This window comes from Sturnira hondurensis, unplaced genomic scaffold (assembly GCF_014824575.4).
Source record: "Sturnira hondurensis isolate 20B ecotype Veracruz unplaced genomic scaffold, ASM1482457v3 Scaffold0001509, whole genome shotgun sequence".
NCBI lineage: Eukaryota > Metazoa > Chordata > Mammalia > Chiroptera > Phyllostomidae > Sturnira > Sturnira hondurensis.
The window spans coordinates 1245962-1270481 of NW_028074140.1; the positions used below are offsets into that span (position 1 = coordinate 1245962).

General features: G+C 39.0%; 1 protein-coding gene across 1 annotated transcript in view; it reads left to right on the plus strand.

Moving 5' to 3' along the window:
• FBN2 (fibrillin 2) overlaps window positions 1-24520 on the plus strand; it is a 269378-nt gene that overhangs the window by 238534 nt on the left and 6324 nt on the right. Inside the window, exons 55-62 of the mRNA XM_037028439.1 lie at window positions 96-227; window positions 10352-10477; window positions 11845-12051; window positions 12972-13097; window positions 14745-14867; window positions 16577-16693; window positions 17312-17440; window positions 20069-20188. Of these exons, the coding sequence (XP_036884334.1) occupies window positions 96-227; window positions 10352-10477; window positions 11845-12051; window positions 12972-13097; window positions 14745-14867; window positions 16577-16693; window positions 17312-17440; window positions 20069-20188 (1080 nt within the window). The remainder of the gene's footprint in view (window positions 1-95; window positions 228-10351; window positions 10478-11844; window positions 12052-12971; window positions 13098-14744; window positions 14868-16576; window positions 16694-17311; window positions 17441-20068; window positions 20189-24520) is intronic.

A 24520-nucleotide genomic window follows, 5' to 3' on the forward strand; every position in this document is an offset into this window, starting at 1 on the left:
CCCCCAAACCAAAAATATGACTTAAAACTACTGAACAAAAGCCCTTTCCTGAGACTTTCCTATTTTAATATTTTTCTATTAAAAATATGGTATAGACCTGGATGAATGTGCTGAAGGACTGCACGACTGTGAATCTAGAGGCATGATGTGTAAGAATCTGATCGGCACGTTCATGTGCATCTGCCCACCCGGGATGACCCGACGGCCTGATGGAGAAGGCTGCGTAGGTAAGGGATGATGTCACTTACTTAATACTATGCCACAACGGATTTATGGCACTATTCCCAGATCATCTTAACTGCTAGATTTCCTCCATTACAGGGTCCTTGCCATTATAGGTTCTGGATACTGCAGTGGCAATGAGGTCTGTCCTAGCATATAGGCCTGCTTGTTTTTCATAATTCTGTGTCCTGTAAATCTAAAACACTAGATTTAGAAGTGTCGAAAATGCCTTGAAACAATTATGCTTAGGTGGCAAAATAAAAGTATGAGTTAATGTTCTCTCTTTCTTTTTAATCATTCCATGAATGAGGAGTGTGAAGAGGCAGATAATCTCCAGAACCCTATTACAGGCTAGATATCTCTGTGACCTTGGCCATAATTTTTAACATATTTGAACTACAGTTAATTCATCCGTAAAGGGAGGAGGTAGGGCTGGATCCCTAAGCTGATGTCAGGAGTTTAAAATGTTGTGATTTTACAATGCAAGCCACAGTCTCCTGCTGTGTAAGCTGGTCCTGGCCACTGCATCCATTGCCTCAGCACTTCTTCCCAAAGTGTTGTCACCTGGGACACCGCAGCTCCTTCACAGTCTTCCTCTTCCTCCTCCTCCTCGAGAACAGGGGCTCTCCTCCTTTGATTAAGAAACTACTGCCTACTCCTAACCTCTAGTCCCTAGAAAAAAAATGTGGGTAGTTTTGGAAAAATATTTGAAGATCATTAATAATTTTTTATTTGGGGGAAAACCCAAATCAGACTTCTATAATGTGTACCTGTTAGTGATTGCCTGGTGCTAGAATCGGAATAGAGAGTGGATGCAAATGGACACTACGGATCCCTTTGGAAGAGGAAAAGTTCTAAAACTAGTTTGCAATGCCTATACAGCACTGTAATTTACTAAAAATCATTCCTGCACACTGAAAACATGCAGATTATATAGCATCTAAATCACACCTCAATAAGGTGTGAATCTGTCAAAAATGAATCACCTCAAAAATGAATCTGTCACAGGAGAGGAAATACAAGAATGTTCACTGCACTTTTCCTTGTATCGACAACCACAAAAAAGGCAGCAAACTTGATGCTGATCATGGGAGCACAGCTGAATCAATGTGGCATATCCATGCTGTGAAGTGAATGAATAGAGAAGTCTAATAAATAGAAAAATTTTACTAAGGTCATTAAATTTCAATGCAAATGCCGCAGAATACTTTCTGGAGAAGGCTTCAGTTTAACAAGGACAGAATAAAAATGTGTTCCTTCACTCCCATCCCCTGAAGGTTTTAGAACGATGACAGGGGAGGGAAAGAACACTCAGATTAAGTGAAGAAGTGGTCCCAATTACAGACTCTGAAAAATATCCTTGAAATGATATAAAATTTCAAACAAAAACACAGATGTTCCGTGGCATAGTGTTTCTTTAAGCTTTGGCAGAATATAGATATTGCTAAAAGTACCATATTTTGCCATGTGTAATGTACACTTTTTGCTGGAATTTTTGAGGGAAAAATAAGGAGGTACATTATACATGGGTATAATGGTTACATGGCATGGGCATAATAGTCCCGTGTATGATGTGCACAAAAGCCTGGTGCACATTATACATGGCAAAATACAGTAACTGCCCCAATTTTGAAAGTTTATCCAACAATCTTTGAATAGGAGATAAAGCACATAGGTGAGTGAGAGAAGTGTGGGGTAGTGCTGTAGCAGCCCTGTACCTGCACAGCAGTGTCAGAAGACACAGAAGTGAAAGAGAAAGCATAGCGACATTGAGACTTAAGAACTTGACCCAGGGCCACACTGAACTCCTAAGTTACCTGGAAGCTTGAGTGTGCACATTCCAAGGACAAAGAGCATAACAGATTTGGGGGGAGAGGGTTCATACAACAAACCTGAACGGAAACTGTTGATTATGTCCAGTTCAGCACTGGTGATTTTCTTCTGCATTATTTTTCAGCAAATAGCTGGACTGGAGAAAATTGTTCAAAGATGAATAACTACACAAGATTGCGACTAATGTATATATTCTGGGGCAGTTTGGGGTAAGGAGAAGGAAAATAAATAAGAGATAGACTAAGACACCTCAGGAAGTAGAAGAGTTTAGAAAAATAGTTTTAATAACTAAAGGATATCAGTAAAATTCAAATAGAAGACATCAAAAAAAAGAAAGCTGAAACAATATCAAGAAATAATGGTCTATCAGAGTCTAGGAAAGAAAGAAAGCTACCACAGAAATTAATGTCACATTGGAAGTAGTAAAAAATAGAGAGAGATGTCAATGCAGTTAATAATGTGATATGGAAGTGATTAATAAGAAGATAACAGAGGTGGAAGACAAAGTCAACATACATATAAATGAAGTCCCTGAAAAAAACAAAGCCAAACAAACACAGGAAAATTGTTTAAATATATTTGAGTATTTGTAGAAGAAATACTTTTTTAAATATTGTATTTATTTCTTTTTAGAGAGAGTGGAAGGGAGGGAGAAGGAAAGAGAGAGAAACATCAATGTGAGAGAAACATCAATAGGTTGCCTCTCATATGCACCCTGACCAGGGACCTAATCCGAACCTAGGCATGTGCTCTGGCTAGGAATTGGACCAGTGACCTATGACTTTGCAGGACGACACCCAACCAACTGAGCCACACTGGTCAGGGCATAGAAGAAATTCTTGTAGAAAATATTTAAACTTGCATATCAAAAGAGTCCACTGCTCCATGGAAAACTATTGCAGAATAGTCATTCATTTACTCAATTATTTATTGAAAATCTGCTACGTTTGTGGTTCTTGGGATATCATTATAAACTAGAGGGACAAATTTTCCTTCCTCCTATCCCCACCCATTCTCAAGTGGTTTATGTTCTAGTCAGGGAGAAGCATTCATCAAACAAATAAAGAAATAACATGATAATCTCCTATAGAGGTAAGTCTTTTTGAGAAAATAAGATTTAATGATTGAGTGGGAACTACTGTATTTTGCTGTATATAACAAGTACCCAGGCTTTTGGCCCAAACTTTGAGGAAAAAAAATACTTCATTTTAATCTTTTAATTCAACTGTTAATTTATTTATATTTAAATACTTGTTTTTGTATTATAAAGGAATTTTTGCATTTATTTTTGAACATACAGATATCATTATTGCCTTCTAGAGTTACACTTTTAACACATAAGCATAAATAAAAGAAAAACATTTACACAGGAATGGAATTAGTACTACCCATGTGTAATGCGCATCCTTATTTTTCCTTCAAAAATGTGGGCAAAAAGTGCACATTTTACACAGCAAAATATGGTACTTTAGAGAACACGTTTTTTAAAATATTTTATTTATTTATTTTTCGAGAGAGGAGAAGAGAGGGAGAGAAAGATCAATGTGTAGTTGCCTCTCACACTCCTCCTACTGGGGGACCTGGCCCACAACCCAGGCATGTGCCCTGACTGGAAATCAAACCAGTGACCCTTTGGTTTGCAGGCCAGCACTCAATCCACTGAGCCACACCAGCCAGGACTGCCATTAAGCATTTTTTTAGAATACACTTTTAAGGAAGGCATCTCTAATGAAGTGATATTTCAACTGGGAACTAGAAAGGAAAAATAAAGAAATAGCAAGAACAAAGACCCCTAAGCAGGAATGAAAGCCAGTGTAGCTGATGTTTCTGCCAGGAGAGTGGCATGAGGTAGGTAGGGCATTTCAGGCCACGGTAAAGACTTGGCTTTGTGCTAAGTGCATTGTGGCCAAGTATGCACCCTGAAGATGGATGGTGAATGTGAGAAATCTAGTTTCATATCTACTAGCTCTGTGACCTAGGGCAAGTTGGCTTCCCATGTGCCTCAAATTTGTCATCTAAAAACAAACAGGAATGATGAGATCACTTACCTCAGAAGATTATTTGAAGCATTAAATTAGGGAATTCATCTAAAAATCCTTAGAACAGTGCTTGAAATATAGTAAAATTTCAGTTAAGTGAGAGTTTTTATTATTCTCTAATTTACAGTTTAAGGATTTCTGATTGCCTTGGAGATAACACATGGTAAGGGTGTAGGAGCAGAAGTAGGACTTGTTTGGCTATTTTAATCACCCAGATGAAACAAAGGGGGCTCGGATACAAGCCATAGCAGTGAAGAAATGTGGAGAAATGGACCAATTCAAATGTACTTTGGAGATAATTAACAGAACTAGCTGATGGACTGACTGGATATTGTGGATTAAGGAAGAGGTACAAAAGATGAGCCTTGGGGCTTTTACTGGAATAATTGGTTGGGTGAAGCTACTATTAACTGATGATATAGACAGAGAAGTAATTAGATTTGGTGACCTCTTCAGGAAGAGTTTCCATGTTGCAGTAGAGCACATGGTTTACAAAAAGAATTAAAGGTTAGGACGGGGAAATGAAAACCAGAGATCATTCTTTCAAGAAATTTGTGTGGAACCACAATAGCCAGCATGATCTTGAGGAAGAAGAACAAAGCTAGAGGCATAATGCGTCCTGATTTCAAACTATATATACAACTATAGTAATCAAAATGTTAGGATATTGGCATAAAAACACACATAGATCAATTTGGGTGAGACCAGAGAACTCAGAAATAAACCCATGGTCAATTAATGTTTGACAAAGGAGCCAAGAATATACTACAGGGAAACATAGTCTCTTGAATAAATACAGCTGGGAAAATTGGACAGCCACATGCAAAAGAGAATGGAACTGGACAACTAACGTACACCATACACAAAAATCAACTGAAAATGGATTACATACTAGAAGGTAAGACTTAAAACCATAAAACTTCTAAAATAAAACATTGGGTGGTAAGCTCCTTGGCATTGGTCTTGGCAATGATTTTATTTTTAACACCAAAAACAAAAAGTAGGACTATATCAAACTAAAAATCTTATGAGGAAAGGAAAGCATCATTAAAATGAAAAGGCAACCTATGGAATGGAAGACAATATTTGCTAACCACAGAACTGGTGAGAGTTAGTATCCAAGTGACTCATACAACTCAATAGTAATAATAATAATAACTGGATTTTAAAATGGGCAAAGGACCTAAATAAGTATTTTTGCAAAGAAAATATACAATGGTGAACAGGTATATGAAAAAGTGCTCTACATCACTAATCATGAGGTAAATGGGGCAGGGAGGGAGACCTATAATGAGATCTCACACCTGTTAGGATGGCTGTTATAACAGAGATGAGATAAGTGTGGACGAGGATGTAGAGGAAAGAGAAGAACCCTTGGGCACTGCCAGTGGAAATGTAAATTGGTGCAACCACTATGTACATTCTCAAGAAATTAAAAATAGAACTACCAACTAACCATTCCCCTTCTGGGTATATATCCAATGGAAACAAAACCATTATGTCAAAAAGACATCTGTACTTTTGTGTTCATTGTATGATTATTTGTAATAGCCAAGATATGGAAGCATTCTAAGTGTCTGGTGGGTAAATAAAAAAATATGATCTGTACATACATGTATATGATATATATATTATACATATATACACATTATATATATAGTGAAATACTATTCAGCCTTTAAAAATAAGGAAATAATGTTATTTGTAACAACATGAGTGAACCTGGAGGGCATTGCGCTAAATGAAATAAGCTGGGGAAAGGCAAATGCTGCATGGGATCACTTATATGTGAAATCTTCAAAAAATGGAAAAAAGAACTCTAGTCAAGATGGCATCATAGGCAGACCTCTTTGCACAACCACATAAAAGTTCTCACTAAAATATAGAACAACCATCGCTCAGAACCATCAGAAATCGAGTTGAATGGGGGTCTGACAACTATGGAATGAAAGAAACCATATCCATCCAGACTGGTAGAAAGGGCAGAGATGTGGAACAGGCTGGTTCCTCACCCACATGTGGTGGATAGAAATTCGGGAGGGGTATCTCAGGAGTGAGGAGTCCCAGCCCCACACCAGGATGCCCAGCCCAGGGTTCCAGTGCCAGGAAGATAGATAGATACCCACAACTTCTCACTGCAAAAACCAGCAGGGATTGAGTTGGCGGAAGAAACTGCTGTAGCCTTAAGCAGTTCCTCTTGAAGAACCCACACATGGACTCACCTACTCAGACTCATTCCCTCTGAGATCCAGCATAGGGGTAGCAGCTTGAAAGTTACCAGTGGGAGAAGCTGAAGGGTCTGGCACCAAGGCAAGCAGAAAGCATTGTGCCTTTTCTAGACCCTCCCCCTACAGAACCACAGAGCCGGCAAGCTGGTGCCATATCTGACACTCCATCAACCTGGCTCACATTGTTTGACCACCTTGGAGATCCCCAGACACTCCACCCCACCCAGCTTATGGACCCACTGAAGGTGTTTTTCCATATGAATGGCTGGTGTTGGTTCATGCTTCACAAATTCCTAAATCCTTTCAAGCAGACAACAACTGGCCTCAGTGAGCCCCAAGCCCAGCACAAGCAGCAGCCATCTCAGATTGCTTTATAGCTCAGGCAAAATGGCCTTGGAAAAACACAGGTGGGGGCTGACCTTGGCCTGTACCACCTAGAAAACCCCAGGGCAAGCACACCCAGTGGACAACCACAGACCATGTCAGAGTACTACCACCTTGCTCCTGCACAGCTGATCCTCCACAGAGAGTGGAGGTTAGTGGTAAGGGGTCACAGCCAACTGGCCTGGGTAAATTCTACCCATTGATCTGCCAACAACAACCAAGGTTCAACTACAAGAGAAGGTTGTACTCAGCCCACACGAAGGGTGCACCTCAACTGACTTGCTTAGGTGATAGGGGAGGCTGTGCCAGTGTACCCTACAGGACACCTACTATATTAAGCCATGCTACCAAGATAGGGAATCAAAGGAGCTCTACTTAATACATAGAAACAAACACAGGGAGTCTGCTGAAAGAAGGAGACAAAGCAACATGGCCCAAATGGAAGAACAAAATTCCAGAAAAAGAACTAAATTAAATGGAAATAAGCAATCTATTAGATGCAGAGTTCAAAACACTGGTTATCAAGATGCTCAGGGAACTTAATGAGGACCTCAGCAGCATAAAAAAAAGATCCAGTCAAAAAAAAAGGATGCACTAATTGAGATGAAGAGCAATTTACAAAGAAACAATACTAAAGTGGAGGAAGCCAGCAATCAAATCAATGATTTGGAACATACAGAATCAAACAACCAATCAGAATAAGAAGAAAAAAGATCCTCCCATAATGAGGGTAGTATAAACAGGCTCTGGGACAACTTAAAGAGGTCCAACATTCACACCATAGGGGTGCCAGAGGGAGAAGAAAAAGAGCAAGAAATTGGAAACCTATTTGAAAAAATGATAAAAGAAAACCTAATTTGGTAAAGGAAGTAGACATGCAAGTCCAGGAAGCACAGAGAGTCCCAAACAAGATGGGTGCAAAGAGGCATATTCCAACACACATCATAATTAAAATGCCAAAGGTTAAAGATAAAGAGAGAATTTTAAAAGCAGCAAGAGAAAAGAAGTTAGTTACTACAAGGAAGTTCCCATAAGACTGACAGTTGATTTCTCAAAAGAAGCTTTGCAGGCTAAAAGAGATTGGCAAGAAATATTCAAAGTCACGAAAAGCAGAGATCTACAGCTAAGACTGCTCTACCCAGCAAAGATATCATTTAAAATTATAGGGCAGATAAAGAGCTTCCCAGACAAGGAAAAACAAAAAGAGTTCATCATCACCAAACCATTATTATATGAAATGTTAAAGGAACTTATTTAAGAAAAAGAAGATCAAAACTATGAACAATAAAATGGCAAAAAAAATACAAATCTATCAACAGTTGAATAGAAAACAAACTAAGCAAATGAAAGGAACAAAGACAGAATCATCAACCATTAGAGTTTTGATGGTTGCCAGATGGGAAGAGGATGTGGGGGAATGGGTGAAGAGGTGAGGGGATTAAGAAGTACAAATAAGTAGCTACAGAACAGCCATGGGGATGTAAAGTACAGTACAGGAAATGGAGCAACCAAAGAACTTACACACATGACTCATGGACATGCACAATGGTGGGGGGATTGCCTGAGGGAGTGGGGGTGCTGGGTGGAGAGGGAACTAAAAGGGGAAAAATCAGGCCAACTGTAATAACATAATCAATAAAACAGTTTTTGGAAAAAAAGTTGAACTCAGAGAAACAGAATGTTAAAGTGGTTTCCTGTGGGGCAGGGGTTGGGAAATTAGGGCCAGGTTAGTAAAAGGGTACAAATTTGCAGTTATAAGATGAATAAAGTCTGAGGCTCTGGTGTACAACATGGTAATTATAGTTGGTAACATTGTATGATGTAATTGGAGTTTGCTAAAGAGTAGAAATTAAATATTCTCACACAAAAAAGTAAATATGTGAGTTAATGCATGTGTCAATTAACTATGGGAAGAATCCTTGCACAAGGTATATGTATCATGTACACTCTAAATATCTGGCAGTTTCATTTGTTAATTATACTTCAATAAAGCTGTAATAAAATAAAATGAAATGGGAGTCAGTGAGTCGAACAGTGTGACTTAGAATGTTGAGCATCATTCCACAAACCAAAAGGTCTCCGATTTGCTTCCCAGTCAGGGCACATGTCTTCACTGTGGGCCAACCCCCTGGTTGGGGGCATGTAAGAGGCTATCAACCAATGTTTCTCTCCTTCTCATTCTCCCTCCCTTCCCCTCTCTCTAAAAATAAATTTTTTTAAAAAAGTGTAAATGTTTTTTTAATGAGAGTCCAAGAACTGAGCAGAAAAAACTTTTTTTTTTGCCCTAAAGGGAACCAAAATGTGGCAGTAGCTGGAAGAGTAATATGTTATTGAGAGATTTTTTTAAAAGATGAAAGTCACTAGAAAATGTATGCTGAAGGAATGATTCATTGAAAAGAGGATAATTGTGAAATACAGAGTACAAGTTCAAAGACTTGGACTTGAGAAAAACCAGAGATACTTCAGCTGTTGAAAAGGACTAAAAATTGAAAGGGAGGGTACGGACAGGTAGTTTATCATGGGGAGGTGAAGGATCTTCATATGTGATAGTCGTTTTAGAAAATGGGAGTGTAGACATACCAGAAGTACAGTAGGGTTGCCAAGGGAGTATTGGTACCCACCTGAGTGTTGAGTGGGGACAGACTGTGGGAGCAGGGGCAGAGTGGGCTGGGTGGAGGAGGGCAAAGAACGGGGGATTGGGACAACTGTAATAGGAAAAAACAAGAATAATATATTAAGCAAGGGGCAATAGCATGGTAAATATAAAACAATAATATAAAAAGGAAGGTAGGATACAAACATACCAGTAATCATAATAAATAGTTGAAATTGCTGGTTAACATTAATGTACTTCTAAAAATGTTAAAACATCTAGATTGGTGCTTTGTTACAAGAAATACACCAAATCAAAGTGTGACATAGGTTGAAAATAAAGGAGTGGCCCTGGCTGGTGTGGCTCAGTGGATTGAGCACCGGCCTGCAAACCAAAGAGCTACAGGTTCAATTCCCAGTCAGGGCACATGTCTGGGTTGCGGGCCAGGTCCCTAGTAGGGGGTGTGCAAGAGGCAACCACACATTGATGTTTCTCTCTTTCTCCCTCCCTTTCCCTCTAACTAAATAAATACATCTTAAAAAAAAGAAAGAAAGGAATGGACCAAGATATTCAAGGCAACTGCTAATAAAAAGAAAGCACATGCAAAATAAATTGGAGATTAAGATTATAAAGATGAATAATTTATTTAAAAAGGTCTAAGTAAACCCCCTTCCCTAACACATACCACCCCTATGCCCCAAGCTCTTCTCTAGTATCATAAAAACTAGCATCCCCTTCCCCAAGATTCTTCTCCTTATCTGGTGTCTCAGGGCAAGTCTCTCCTCTTTGGGGGCCAATTTTCTAGTTCTTCATCAAACACCACCCCTTCCCTGTAAAGGAGGGGTCAGAGGGACAGGGAGGAAGAAAACACTTTGTTAACAAAGAACCCACCTGGAAGAATGAGTCAAAGTTGAAAGTAAGTATTCACACGTGAATCTCATCATATTAGTATTTTGTTGAAGAAGTTTTAAATAAGATATAATCCATTAGAAGAAAATTTTAAAGTATACATTTCTAATCTGCTCATTATTCACATTTTCATTTTTGTAAAGATGAAAATGAATGCAGGACCAAGCCAGGAATCTGTGAAAATGGCCGTTGCGTTAACACAATTGGGAGCTACAGGTGTGAGTGTAATGAAGGATTTCAGTCAAGTTCCTCGGGCACTGAATGCCTTGGTGAGTTGATGCATGAGTCTGTGTTCCTTGGTAAATAAAACATCTGTTTTACGACGTCATCACAGAAGAGGTCTACTCGTATATCCTAGTCTGCTGAACAAAGCTCCCAATCTGAGTAATCCACCTACCTCGTCCTCAAGATACACACCTATTAAATAATGACGTATGTGTCTGTGTATACGTTGTTTGCACGTCTATGTGTAATATAAATAACCATCTTAAATAGTCTTCCCAAAATTAATATTAATTAAAGTCTATGGAAAATGTGACTTTAGTAAAACTTACATCAGGGGATGATTTAATTCCAAAGGAAAATATTTGCAATGTGAGGTAAGCTCTGCTGTATTAATGATACTAAAGTAAAGGCCATATTTTAAAGGCCATGCAATAAAGGCTAATTTTCATTTTATGGTACAGAAAAATGTTTTAGAAAATATTTTCTTGTGGAAAATATAAATCTCAGACATTGTGTTGTACTATAATGCATATATTATAAGCCATTTTAGTTCATTATGGGCAGGTGTAGAAGTACGGAATAGTAAAACTTAAGGCAAACAGAGAAATAAGATTACTCATCATTTGATTTGGTGTAAAAACAGAAACTTTCTACTACATCACATTTTTCTCAGAATGATGTCATCTGCTTCAAATCCTAGGAAATGGTTAGTCAAGAAAATATATTTTGTTTTTTCTTGTCTTCAGTCTAGACCTTCACTAACCATCACCCTTTTGGGACATCAAAAACATAACCTACATAGAAAGTGTGCTGTTTTTAGTGGATATTAACAGTTTCACTAGGATAGTTCATAAGACAATAATAAAGATTTCCTTGCCTATCTACATCAGAGAAATCCCGTTCTTTGTACTAAAAAAAAATCTAAGTAGTCTATATGTTTGAACAGTCTTTTAGATATAGAAAATGAGAGATTAGAATGAATATGTACCAAATTTATAACATAGTCTAGAATGCTTTTCAAAAACAAATCCTGATACTCGTTTGCTTATTTGAAGGGAAAGAATTTAATTTGATTCTCGCTTTTATTTGAATTCCGCAAGAATGGTAGTTTACTATCACCTAGTTGCTGATGGATTAAATTTTAAAAAATATATTTCTATAAACTATTAATGTCACTTTTCGTCAAATTTAATAAACTGTCTATATGGATCAAACACTCCATGAACTTTTCCAGCAAAACATTGTAATTGTTAAACTGCCTTAAACAGTGTGACTATCCATATAAAAGAATATTTACCTTGTTAAAAGTTATTGCTAAGGATAGCAGTACTGATTGTCCTATGTAATTTGAAGTTCGAGATGATGAAGTCAGTGAGTTCCATGATGCCTATTGACTCCGCTGTCCTTTCAGACAACCGACAGGGACTCTGCTTTGCAGAGGTGTTGCAGACAATGTGTCAGATGGCGTCCAGCAGCCGCAATCTTGTCACCAAGTCGGAGTGCTGCTGCGATGGCGGGCGAGGCTGGGGTCACCAGTGTGAACTCTGCCCACTCCCTGGAACTGCACAGTACAAAAAGATATGTCCTCATGGCCCAGGATATACCACTGATGGGAGAGGTAAGGAGTTGAGGAAATTCATGCATATTATCAATACTGTGAATTTCATTCAGATTAGTTGGAAGGAAAAGTAGACAAGTTGATACAATAATGATAATCACTAAAATGTTAGCACAGGTGTGTGCTTGTATATATGTTTTGTGAATGCTTTCAAGACTTTAGAAGATGTGATCTTCATATGAAATCTAAGAGGTAGAATTTAATATTATTCCCATTTTAACAGATGAGGAAACTAAAGCACAAGCTAAAGTAAAGAGCAATTTTCCCGGAATCACACTCTTTCTAAGGGTGGGACCCAGGGATGAAACATATATGTTTGACCCCAAAGGCCATGCTTGTAACCCCAAAACTATACTTACTTAAATAAATGTTGGTTATTATACACTGGAATTTATTTTGTTTGTAACCTATTTACAAACCTGCAACTCTCATAATTGATTAGTGGTTTCCACTTTTTTGTGCAGCCAGTTAATGTCCTGAAAAATGTCATTTTCCTCTCTTACTATACTGGTTCTCACCCTGTGTCTGATTATTTGCTAATAAAACCCTTTAAAGGCTAATGGGAGTACAGATTTGAGGCCAATTCATGGGAAATCACCATAAATTCCAAGTTAGTTGCACTTCGCAAAGGTAGCATTCTAGAGCCCGCCGAAGTAATTCATACTTAGATGGCAAAAAGAGTAAACTTAAACAGGGCTTTCAACACAGTCTTCATCTGTTTATCACTTCAGATTATTTTTCTATCCCTTTCTCGTGGCCACTAGCCCGAAGGATGAAAAGGCTCTCGGCACCATTATGAATGTTGGTTGTTAGTGACCTCGCGTCACTTCCGTAATTTCTCTTGGTTTCTAACCAATTCTGTCCTCAAACAAATATTAACTTCTATTTGTTTTCGGTCTTGTTTTTGTTTTGGCCTACAGATATTGATGAATGCAAGGTGATGCCAAACCTCTGCACCAACGGCCAGTGCATCAACACCATGGGCTCGTTCCGGTGCTTCTGCAAGGTCGGCTACACCACAGATATCAGCGGCACCTCGTGCGTAGGTAAGGCGAGGCATCGCCGCGTCTGGGGACTTGTCAGCTGCTGTTTCCTACCAGTCACTTACCGTCGGTAGGGTATGTTTATTGAGGGGCCCTGCAATGTACACAGTGTATTAAAATGATGCCACTTCTTTCAGTAACATGGTTCTTCATATCCTCACGGTGGTCCAAGGCCCTGTCCAGTCTTGTGGGACACAGAACTGTTCAGTTCATCAACAAGTGTGATCTGTCAGGGAACCATAAAAATTATTTTAAAAATTAACTTTCAGCACTTTAAATTGTAATTTAAGGCATATAAAAGACATTTGTCACTTTTTGACCAAAGAGAAGGGCTTTGGTTGTGGATGTGGATGTTTGCAATATAAAGAGAGAGTGCTTTGTGCATGCTTCTCATTGCTGTTTGTGTAAAATATACCGAGTAAGCATTATCTAAAATTTCCGGTCGCAAATCAGTTTCAGTATAGAAACCTAGTACATTTTGACAATCTCTCTCTCCCTCTCTCTGATTTTTTGTTTCACCCACAACCATTCTATCACAGTTCAGGGACAGGGATGATTTGCCTTTACTGAGTGTTTTCAAAGTATTCACTTTTGTTTTCACTAAAGAAAAAAATCTTTTCTCCTTCCTATTTCACCAACTTAACATTGGTGAAGTGTTCACTACAGTACCTATTTCCCTAACAAGCCCAGCTGGCACAGAAAGGTCAAGAAAGACCAGACTGACTCACAGTAAGCATTTGTCTTACTTGGTTGGGCGTGAAAGTGACAGAGAACAGACCGGAATCATGAGCTTCCAGCATTCTGTGGGCATCGATCAGTGTGTTTCACGGAGGAAGTGGAGATTGTTTGCTATCAATCACAGTCCTAGCAGAAAAAGGGGGGCACAGTCAGATGAGGGTAGTTTAAGGAGGCCTCAGCAAAGGGACTGTCCGTACAGGTGTGGGCAGCATGTGCAGAAGCACAAGGGACAGCGCTGTGTGCTGAGGCTGTGCCACTCCTGGGCCCAAAGAGAGGAGGGAGAGGTTGCTGGAACCTGGAAGGAGAAAGTTGTGCACAGAGGGCTGCCTGGAGAGGAGCTGTGAGCTCTGATCCAATGACTCAGTCAGCCTGAGCCCGTCTTGTGGGGAAGGGGTTGAGGAGACAAGAACCAGCCAGAAGACAGACCGCAAGGAAGCAGTCTCTTGGGCCCATGACCAGGGGGGACCAAGAGGAAGACTGGACCAGGAGGGGCAAATGGAAGATTTTCAGCACAGTCCAGGACCCCGCAAGATACTTAGGGGACTGGCAGCCTAGAGACTTCAAGGGAAATTCTGCTACATCCACATGTCCAAATTAAAACAAAATAAAACCTCTTCAGTTTATGGTCCCCAAATTGTAAAGCAAAGTACATTAATCTAAAGAATTGAGTGGGGTTTTTGGAGCCCAGTCAACTATGAAGATATTATATTTGTCCAAGGTCCATAGATTGACCTACAAAGTAAATTAGTATGTGCTTGAGTGAAAATTGTTCTTTGCATCGTATCTCTCTGGCTGTTTCCATTTTAAATTGATAAGGAAAAGCTAAAAGAATGAAGTGAGAATATGGATGGAGGAGAGAAGCTGGATGTTCCTTTTAGCCAAGAATTTAATCTTCACATCACTTTTTCTTAGATCTTGATGAATGTTCCCAGTCCCCAAAACCATGCAATTTCATCTGCAAGAACAGTGAGGGGAGTTACCAGTGTTCGTGTCCACGGGGATATGTCCTGCAAGAGGATGGGAAGACGTGCAAAGGTGAGTGAAGAGGCTGACATTTGTGGCCCTTGTCTATCTCTCTTCTTTCAGTTTCGTGGGTAGCTGATCAAGGATTATAACATGTGCACCCCCTCCATCAAAGCTCACCTTTGTAGTGACCACTGTATTACTCATAGATGTTCTAACAAAGGACACATGGTAGGTAGAAGGCAGGCAGAATAAAACCCAGTTACAATGGGTCACTTCTGAGGGCAAAACAAATTCAGAAATAAATAAAATTAAAACAAATTATTTTTGGTGAAAAAAGAGACAAATAACTAAAGCAAGATTTTTTACAGGAACTACTAATATAAAGGACACATGGAGAACAACTAAGGGGGGTGGAAATGGGAGGGAGGTGGGGAGCACTGCAGGGGGTGGGCTGGGATGGGAGTAAAAGACAGAAAACTGTACTTGAACAATAATTAAATTAAAAAATATATTTTTTGCGTTTTATCTAAGATTTCATTTCTGCAAACTATCTTTATTACACAGTTACTTACAGAGACTGAAAATGAACTGGTAAATTTAATTTTTTTGCTTAGGTAGTATTAAAAATAATTTTCAAACTAAATTAGATAATTAAAATAACTTTAGTATTATACTCATTATTCAATTTTATATTAAATCTCATCAGTATAAAATAATAGACTAGGGAAATTCCTAATTAAATTTTTGAAATGCAGATTATTCTCAAGAAAATGAAATTATATTTCCAAGAAATAAAAATAAATAAAATAGCAAGCAGAGCTATTCTCTTGTACCTATTCAGTGAATCATTATGAATCAATCAGTTTAATTTTGCACATTGTTTATAAATGAGTGCAACTAAAGTTATATTTTTAAGCTTTAAAATAATGAGTAGTCTTGTTTATTTACATCTTATATTGCTTTGTAAATGCATTTAAATGTATTTTCACATCTTAAAGTACTAACCAAAATTCCACTTTGAGTTTTCTGCTAGTACAGTCCAAATATAATTCTGTCTATGACTAGAATCACAAATGCTGTGTTTTTGCTTTCTCTGGTATTTATGATGGTCTTTTTCATTCGGATCCTGAGAATCTGACTCAGTGTTTATGTTAAGACCTTCATCAATTTCCAGATTCTGTTTTATTTTTATTTAATCCCCTCCTTTAATAGGAATAAGTGACCAGCCATGTACTGATCTGTGCATTAAATGCAAAAATTACAACCTTTGGGCATTAACTTTAAGAACAGTTCATGGAAACCACAGTTGTTCAGTCATTCAATTTCTTTAAGAAAACTTTGCCCTGGCTGGTGTAGCTCAGTGGATTGAGTGCGGGCCTGTGAAGCACACGATGGCGGTTCAATTCCCAGTCAGGGCACATGCCTGGGTTGCAGGCCAGTTCCTGGCAGGGGACCCACGAAAGGCAACCATACATTGATATTTCTCTCCCTCTCACCTTCCCTTCCCCTCTAGAAATAAATAAATAAAATATTTTTAAAAAAACTTTGTGTTACATGTCACCTGTTGTCCTATTTTAGCAGCCTGTAATATTTATGCCCTCAAGCATTTTAAAAGAAACTTCTTGTCATATGTGTGCTGAAGTCTATAAAGCTTCCAGCAAAAATAAAGACGAAATATTTCCAATGGAAAATACACATCTCCTGTGGCCTCGTGACAGAAGATGCACACACAGGCAGATAACACTGCTCTGGTTTGCACGGCTTCTCTCTCATTTCAGACCTCGACGAATGTCAGACCAAACAACACAACTGCCAGTTCCTCTGTGCCAACACCTTGGGAGGCTTCACCTGTAAATGTCCACCTGGTTTCACACAGCACCACACTGCGTGTATTGGTAAGACAAAACTGCAAAGGGGAATTTTTACAGACTTTTGATAGATGTAAAATACTTGTACTTAAAATGGTAGAATAATGTCTCAGTACTTGTGGTTAGAACCAATCCCTCAAAATTAATGGTCTAAAAATGTTGCTTGTATTTTTCCCCGAGGAACAACACTTAAAGGGAAAAGAGGCCTGGGTAGTCTGAGCACCCACACAGTAGGTGTATTCTGAGCAGTGCCTTTGTATTGCATTCTAAATGTAACCACATGTGTTCACGTAAAATGTGATTAAAGGTTCACTGTAATTTAGCCCATGCTAATGAACACACTGGGTTTTTTATATTATAAGGCACATATGTTAAGGGACCTTCAGTTGCATTATGAAAAACCATGTCCTCAGTCAACCCAAAATATGCTCTGATTCCACATCTCTTGAAATATCCTTTTTTTGTTATTTTTTTTACCACTTTTGCCTTTCATATGACAGTGAACCCTGGCATACATTTCCCTAAAATGCTGTTTTCACATTGGGAACCTTAGGCCTTTGTATTTCACTTTTTACTTTGTGTGGTGGAATTTGGGTCCTGCAGTAATTGGGAGGCTTGATCCCCTCCCCCTTCATGCTTTGCTAGACAACAACGAATGTGGGTCTCAGCCTTCCCTCTGTGGAGCAAAGGGCATCTGTCAAAACACCCCTGGGAGTTTCAGCTGCGAATGCCAGAGAGGGTTCTCACTTGACGCCACTGGACTCAACTGTGAGGGTGAGTTGGTTTGCTCAAAAATCCTTAGTCTAATACAGCACACTATTTTATTTTTACTTCCAAGCCAATGAACGAGAAAGTTTAATCATCTCAAAAGAAAAAAAAAGTATTTAAAAATTAAAACCCAGAAATTGATGTTTGTTCACAAGTTTTCATATATTATTTGGGGGACAGAGAAAAACTGTGATATGATGAAACAGAAATTTGGGGAGTATGAATTGGCTTTTAAGGTAACCAGTCTAAAAAGGTATTGAACTGAAAAAGAATTATATACCTAATGTGGTTTACAGTAATGCATGAGTATGCCAGGGGGGGAAAGAAAGGACTTTTGTTGTATGACACCTAAATGTGTACAAGTTAAATGTAAGAAATAGAACCAATGATCATGGAGAACTGGAGAAAGTACCCAAAGCACTGAGAAACACAGATGGCTATTTTCATGTTATTTGGCCTGGGACTCCTGATTCCCTCTCTTTTCTGCAATGGGCATTCCTATGAAGTCCGAGGGAATGTTTCAAGTGGCAAAGAAAGTAAAAATCTGCCTATGATTCTTCAGTATTTCCATTGTAAGACAAATGGATTAGGATTGATTTTTTTTTAAACACCTGTATGTTTTATTCAGCTGGTCAAATATCATGGTATTTCACAGCTTCTTTTTTTTAATATAATTTTTATTTAATTCTTGTTCACGTACAGGTTTCTGTTTTATATTCCCAACCCTGCCCGCCCCCCGCCCCATGCTCCCCGCCTCCCTCCCCTTTCCACCCCCCACCCTTAGTTATTGTCCATGTGTCCTTTATACTTGTTCATGTGAGTCCATCCCCTTTTTCCCTATGATTCTCTCCCCTCTCCCCTCTGGACCTTGTCAGCCTGTTCCATATTTGAGTGTCATTGGTCGTATTTTGCTTGCATGTTTGGTTTGTTTAGAGTCCTGTTAACGGTGAGATCATATGATATTTGTCTTTCACCTAGAGCAAGGGATATAAAGGAAAGAATAAACAAATGGGATCTCATCAAAATTAAAAGCTTCTGCATGGCTAAGGAAAACAGTATCAAGATAAAAAGAGAAGCAGCTGTTTGGGAAAACATATTTGCCAATGATACCTCAGACAAAGGTTTAATCTCCAAAATATACAAAGAACTCATTCGACTCCACTCAAAGAAGACAAGCAACCCGATTAAAAAAAGGATTGATATTTTTTATAAAATACCTATACCACAGATTGTGAGACTAGATACAACACCTTTATATTTTATATAATACTGCAATTTATGTTTTATTGATTTTAGTCACCCTTACATGATTATGAATTGTAGAAATATATTCAAAGATAATCTGTTTTTAAGGAATCTTTGTGCCCTGACCCATGTGGTTCAGTTGGTTGGGGGTCATCCCGCAAAGCAACAGGTCACCAGTCTGCTTTCCAGTCAGGGCACAAGCCTGGGTTGCAGGTTCAGTCCCCTGTCAGGGTGCACGCAAGAGGCAAGCGACCAGTGTTTTTCTCCCACATCAAAGTTTCTCTTCCTCTCTTTCTCCCTCCCTTCCTTCCTCTCTAAAAACAAATAAAATCTTTTAAAAACATATTAGGGTTTGTATATGTATGTAATTTTCCACCAAGAAAAATTATTTTAAAATTTTCAATTTTAACATTTTGTATTTGAAGTCATTGAGACTTTGAAAGTATTCTGTACATGCAGCTGCTTGCCACGTGCGAGTTCAGCTTGTGTCTCTCCACATAAGACACCATTTATTAATTATCCATATAAATTTGTTACATGCGCGTCAGACAGGCCAGTTTCATTTTACCCTTATGGATAGATCTCAAAGCCTCAATTGTCATTCCAAAAGCGTATGCACGTATGAACAAAGAAATTATCCCATGTGTGTAATAATACCACAGCATGTCTAAAAATAACATTCAAATACTTAAAATTTGCCTCTAATTAATCTTGAATGGTAATAAAAAATTGTGTGCACAATTACGCTTTTTAGGTAATCTCTCTAGTGATTGTATCTTCCTGAAAATGAGGATTACATGTCAGTCGCTTTTCAGTGTACTAGAATATGTAATGCAAATATGTTTATATCACTGATTGAATAAGTCAGACCATATGCAAGTCGATCCATCCAAAATGCACAACATTTGCAGCAGCTGTGGTCGACTTGGTGAAATTAAGATGTTATTTAGAGTATTGGCATGGCATGGTCTGGTGAATAGTATAGGAATGAAATCTTAGAAGCATTCTTTTTGCCACCACTGACTAATAACCATGTGACTTGGAAAAATCACAGCCTCTCTGAGTGTCTTATTTGTTTGTTTCCCTGATAATAGTTTCCCCAGGCTGTGTTGGGAGTATATTTAAGAACAGTAGAGCCTGGCTGGTGTAGCTCAGTGGATTGAGCGTGGGCCCATGAACCAAAGGATTTCGGTTTGATTCCCAGTCAGGGCACATGCCTGGGTTGCAGACCAGGTCCCAGCAGGGGACGCACTAGAGGCAACCATACATTGATATTTCTCCCCCTCTCTCCTTCCCTTCCCCTCTAAAGATAAAGAAATAAAATCTTTAAAAAAAGAAAAGAAAAGTAGAAAAAGGTCACCTAAAGATCTTGCTGGCTTGTTTTTGCAGATGTGGATGAATGTGATGGAAACCACAGGTGCCAACATGGCTGCCAGAACATCCTGGGAGGCTACAGGTGTGGTTGCCCTCAAGGGTATATCCAGCATTACCAGTGGAATCAGTGCGTTGGTGAGTACTCACTTCCTCCGTAGCCTCTGCTTTTCTCACGTAAAGTATCATAAGTGGAATGAACAAATAATAAAGGTGACTGTTTCAATGTAGACTTCGAATCCTAAAACTTAGAAAACAGTGCTTAGGAATGGTGCATGGGGGTCCATTACATTAGTCTCTATACTTGTGTATCTTGGAAAATACCCACAATGTACCTGAAAGATACCTAAAAGGTAACTCAGTGAGAGCATTTATAATTTTAACTTTCTGCTGGATGTAATTTTAAGTTCCTGAACATGGTGGCAAGAATCATCATGTTCATTTGCCAAGGTCAAGGGCTTTTTATCAGTGATTTAGTATCTCTAGATTTGGGATTGAAGGCTTACTCATCTATCTCCCTCATACAAATCAGAAGGAATTCAGATCAGCTTAATGAGGACCGTCCATCTGAGCTGTGCAGTCACACAGGTGTAGTGAAGGAGCTGAAGTATTTTAAGGTACCAACAGTACCTAGTTATAGCAAATTCTGTTGAAAATTCCAGTTGAAAATCCTGTTAAAAATTCCACACAGGCACTCTGCTCTGTTTCTTGGATTGATGATAGTCAAGGAAATTCTTTTTAAGGAGCAAATGATCAAAGAGAATACCACTCTCTATTTGAGAACCCAGCCAGTAACCTGATTTTTTGGTCCCTTTTGAATGCACTTGTGGACATAACCATCCAGTCCATTGTGACATTAGCTGCCGGTGTAACCAAGCAGAAAGGAGAAGAGTGGTCCTGCAGAGAAATGGCAGGGTGCTTCCTGCTTCTGTTGTGCTTTCAGTTGCCTCACATGAACTTCAGACCTACTGCATAAATTAATCAGATTTTATCCTGTATGGTCCTTTCACAAGAAATTTCAGATGACAGTTTGGTGAATTAAAAAAAAAAACAAGATAAATTTCAAAGGAGGAAACCAACTCTGAAAGTTAGGACTATTCTGTGCCAGTGTGCCAGGTCGAAGACAGGTGCTTTGCCCCACCATGAATACATACTCTTGGGGGGAAATGCAAAAACTATTAATGATCAAGAGCTTAAAGACAGAGTTTTAAAGGACTATCAAAATGATGGGTTAGACTGTCAGTCAAAATAATTTTATAAGTTTACTTTTTCTCTTCACTGAAAAAAAAATGTTGCAAAAGTCCTATTCCCTGATTTCTTGATTCATAAACCAAGGCAAGTTGTAGGTGCACTGTTCAGAATATAGAGAACAGTAGTTCTTTAGATAGCTAGTAAAACAGTGCAAAACTATTTTATTATATTGTGTTGTTTATAAAACATGACACACAACACTTTATTTAGTAAGTAAAATGGACTTCTTAGTTAATTATATGGAACCCAATGGAAGAGAATTATCCTTTAATATCTCACATGTCAGCTAACATATAATTCTTGTTTTTAAGGTAATCATAAGTAGAATAGGAATATGTATGGAGTATCAACTCAATTTCTAAGTTTTTAAGTTTCCTGAAGTTTCTGTAAACATGTAAGGCCAAACTAGCCACAGAGGCTTTTACTAAATCTGGTCTGACTTAAAATCAAGACCTTTGTGGGGTCCTTGGAGTGGGCACCTCAGCAAGGCAGGCCCCCGGGGCATCTCACACTGGCGTACAGCCAGAGGCCAGTGTGCCTTCTCATTGTGGGGAACCCTGTGGACAGGAGGATAGACAGTTTCAAAGATGAGATCAAAACTCAAGACACATCAGCAGACATCCCCAGCAGTACATATTCATTTGTAAGCTCACTCGGCCAGAATGGGCACCACTCAGCATCAGATCCCTGAATGAGTAAGGTACAGCAGACTTATTTGAAAGATTCTAGATTTTTCTGTGCAGGGTTGAAAAACCCTGCTAGTCTCTAACAAAATTGCTGACTTCCCGCCTTGAATCCACATAGCACACTTGGAATTTTAACTCAAATATATAGCAGGAATAGAATTAAACAACCCATCAGGAACTAATAAAAGCAACAAGTTAGGGGAAAAAAAAACAAGAATTATGACAAAATGCAAATCAAAAGGCACACAACATTTTAATTTGCCCTTTTGTGTGTCAGTACCTTCAGTCATTCAGACTGAGGGGAGGAGACACAGAACGGGATCCCGGGCAGACTGGGCTGGGCCTCCCAGTGAAGGCACAAAGCGTCGGTCAGTGCATCAGAAGGTTTTAGTGCCGCCAGACCGCAAACCGGCACTGTTGTCAGCACCACTTCCAGTGTCAGGAAAATGACGGTTCTTTGAGAGTGTTCGTGTTGGGAAAAGCTTTTCATTCAAATGAATACTTTAAGAAGTTTCCAGCCAGTTGCCACAGAACATTTATCACATTCGGGTACATAGGTTATACAGATGTAGGTAGCGTTCTCAAATATTTGCAAGCATTATGATGATTCAAAATGGAAAATAAATGAATATTATTAACATTTTCATAGGAGAAAAATTGTACTAATATATAAAACTTTAAGTTATTTAGTATTAGTAATTTCCAGTTGCTTCTATGGCCTTTGAAAATAATTCAAACATCGCTTGGTGGGGCTTGAGTCAGTTCAATGTCCCACACGGGAACATATTGTAAAAGCCAGACTATGTAAGTCTATAAAGTTATACTGTGATGTTCCTTTTTAGCATATAAACATGAAATATATCATGGTGCTTCCAAAAATATTGTATGTCTTTAAAATTTTTGTCACTGGTGTGTTAAAATGAAATGTATTTCATTAATTGGTTTTGCCTGGTAAGTTTTCTACTTAACACAATGTCCACTACTGTTTTCATAGAAGGGTCATTTTGTGAAAATAGAACCTAATTTAAGCTCTCTGTTAGGAGAGAAATGGTGCATACAAATGTCATATTTAATTGTAAAAGCAGGTGATCCTTTGTGGCAGAATTTCAAGTCTTCTGTCGATAGAAATAAAATAGCAGTTACATTTGTCATAGGTAGCTTAGTTATTAGAAATTTGTATATATATATATACACTTTCTCCCCATGAAATGAAGGCTAAGAATTTGTACGTATTAGATAATCATAGCAGGTTTTATATCCAGTGATTAAGAATTCCACATTTGGCAGTCTAGTTTAATTCTGAAACTATAATCACGATCCAAAAATGTGCCTAATAACGTCTACCCTTTTGGTAACCTCTGTGCTGTACTTCATGGAGTTTAATTTCCTGTCTGAGAGGCCTCTTCACTGAGACGCCATCTGCATCTTCCATAACCGCCCCAGCCGCGGCCGCTCCGCGCTTCTCTTCTCGCTGCCGGGGCCCAGGCGCACACCTGCTGGCAAACAGGCTCATTTCCCGACATGGCCTGACACAGACACTTGTCGTATATTAAGTACACAGACACACTGTGCTCCACTGGAGTCACAAGCATGTGAAAGAGTCTCCCACAGAACGGAAGTGACGTGTGTCCAGGGTGAGATTTGAGTTTATCCTAAACCCCAAGGGAGTCAGGCCGCACGCCGCGTGCCAACCAGACAGTTAAGGGCAAAGCTGGAATCTCCAGATTTAAAAGCACAATTGGCTTTTGCATGTGTAAAAATGATAAATACAACCGCAGGAATAACCTATAATTATCCTGCTGTCAGATGCTTATAAAATGCAATACAATAGTAGCCGTTAAACCAGCAAGGCCTGCGTCAGCTGACAGCCGGCTGTGAACCTTCTCAGAAGACACGGTCTGCACCTAACGGGCCCTTGAGCAGCTAAAAGTTGATTGTTGGTTCAGTAGACCCAAATAAATAATGTTTGTTTCAGTCATTTTTATTTAGGGTATTGAGATTTTTATGTATTTTCTCCATATATAGTATAACGAAGGCTTTGGGAATTGCTGGGAGAATGGATACAAATCCAAATGTAGATGTAGGCTTTTTTAAACTGAGATATAATTCACATACCTACCATAAAATTCACCTTTTTGAAGTGTGCGGTCCAAAGGTTTCTGGTATGGCCTCACTAGCATGTACAGCCAGCACCGCCGCCGCGTTTTCAGCAGCCCCAACGCGATCTCCATCCCCATCCGTGCCCCGGGAGTGGTCATTCTCCAGTACCCGCTGCCCTGTACAGCCCCTAGTAACCTGCTGTCTCTGCGAATCTGCGGGGGGGAACAGGCCGTGGAGTAACCGGCAGCTGAGAGAACAGAAGCGTGGTTCAGCAGGCAAACTGCAAGTGCCTGTCCCAGAGGGCCGCCAGCGATTTCATAAACAGCGCAGACAGTATATAAAACTGCTGGGCAAGGTTTTTAACTGGCAAAACAGGAGGATTTGTTAGGCTTTGTTATTTTATGTATGTTTTATTTTCATATGCTTTGTAAAT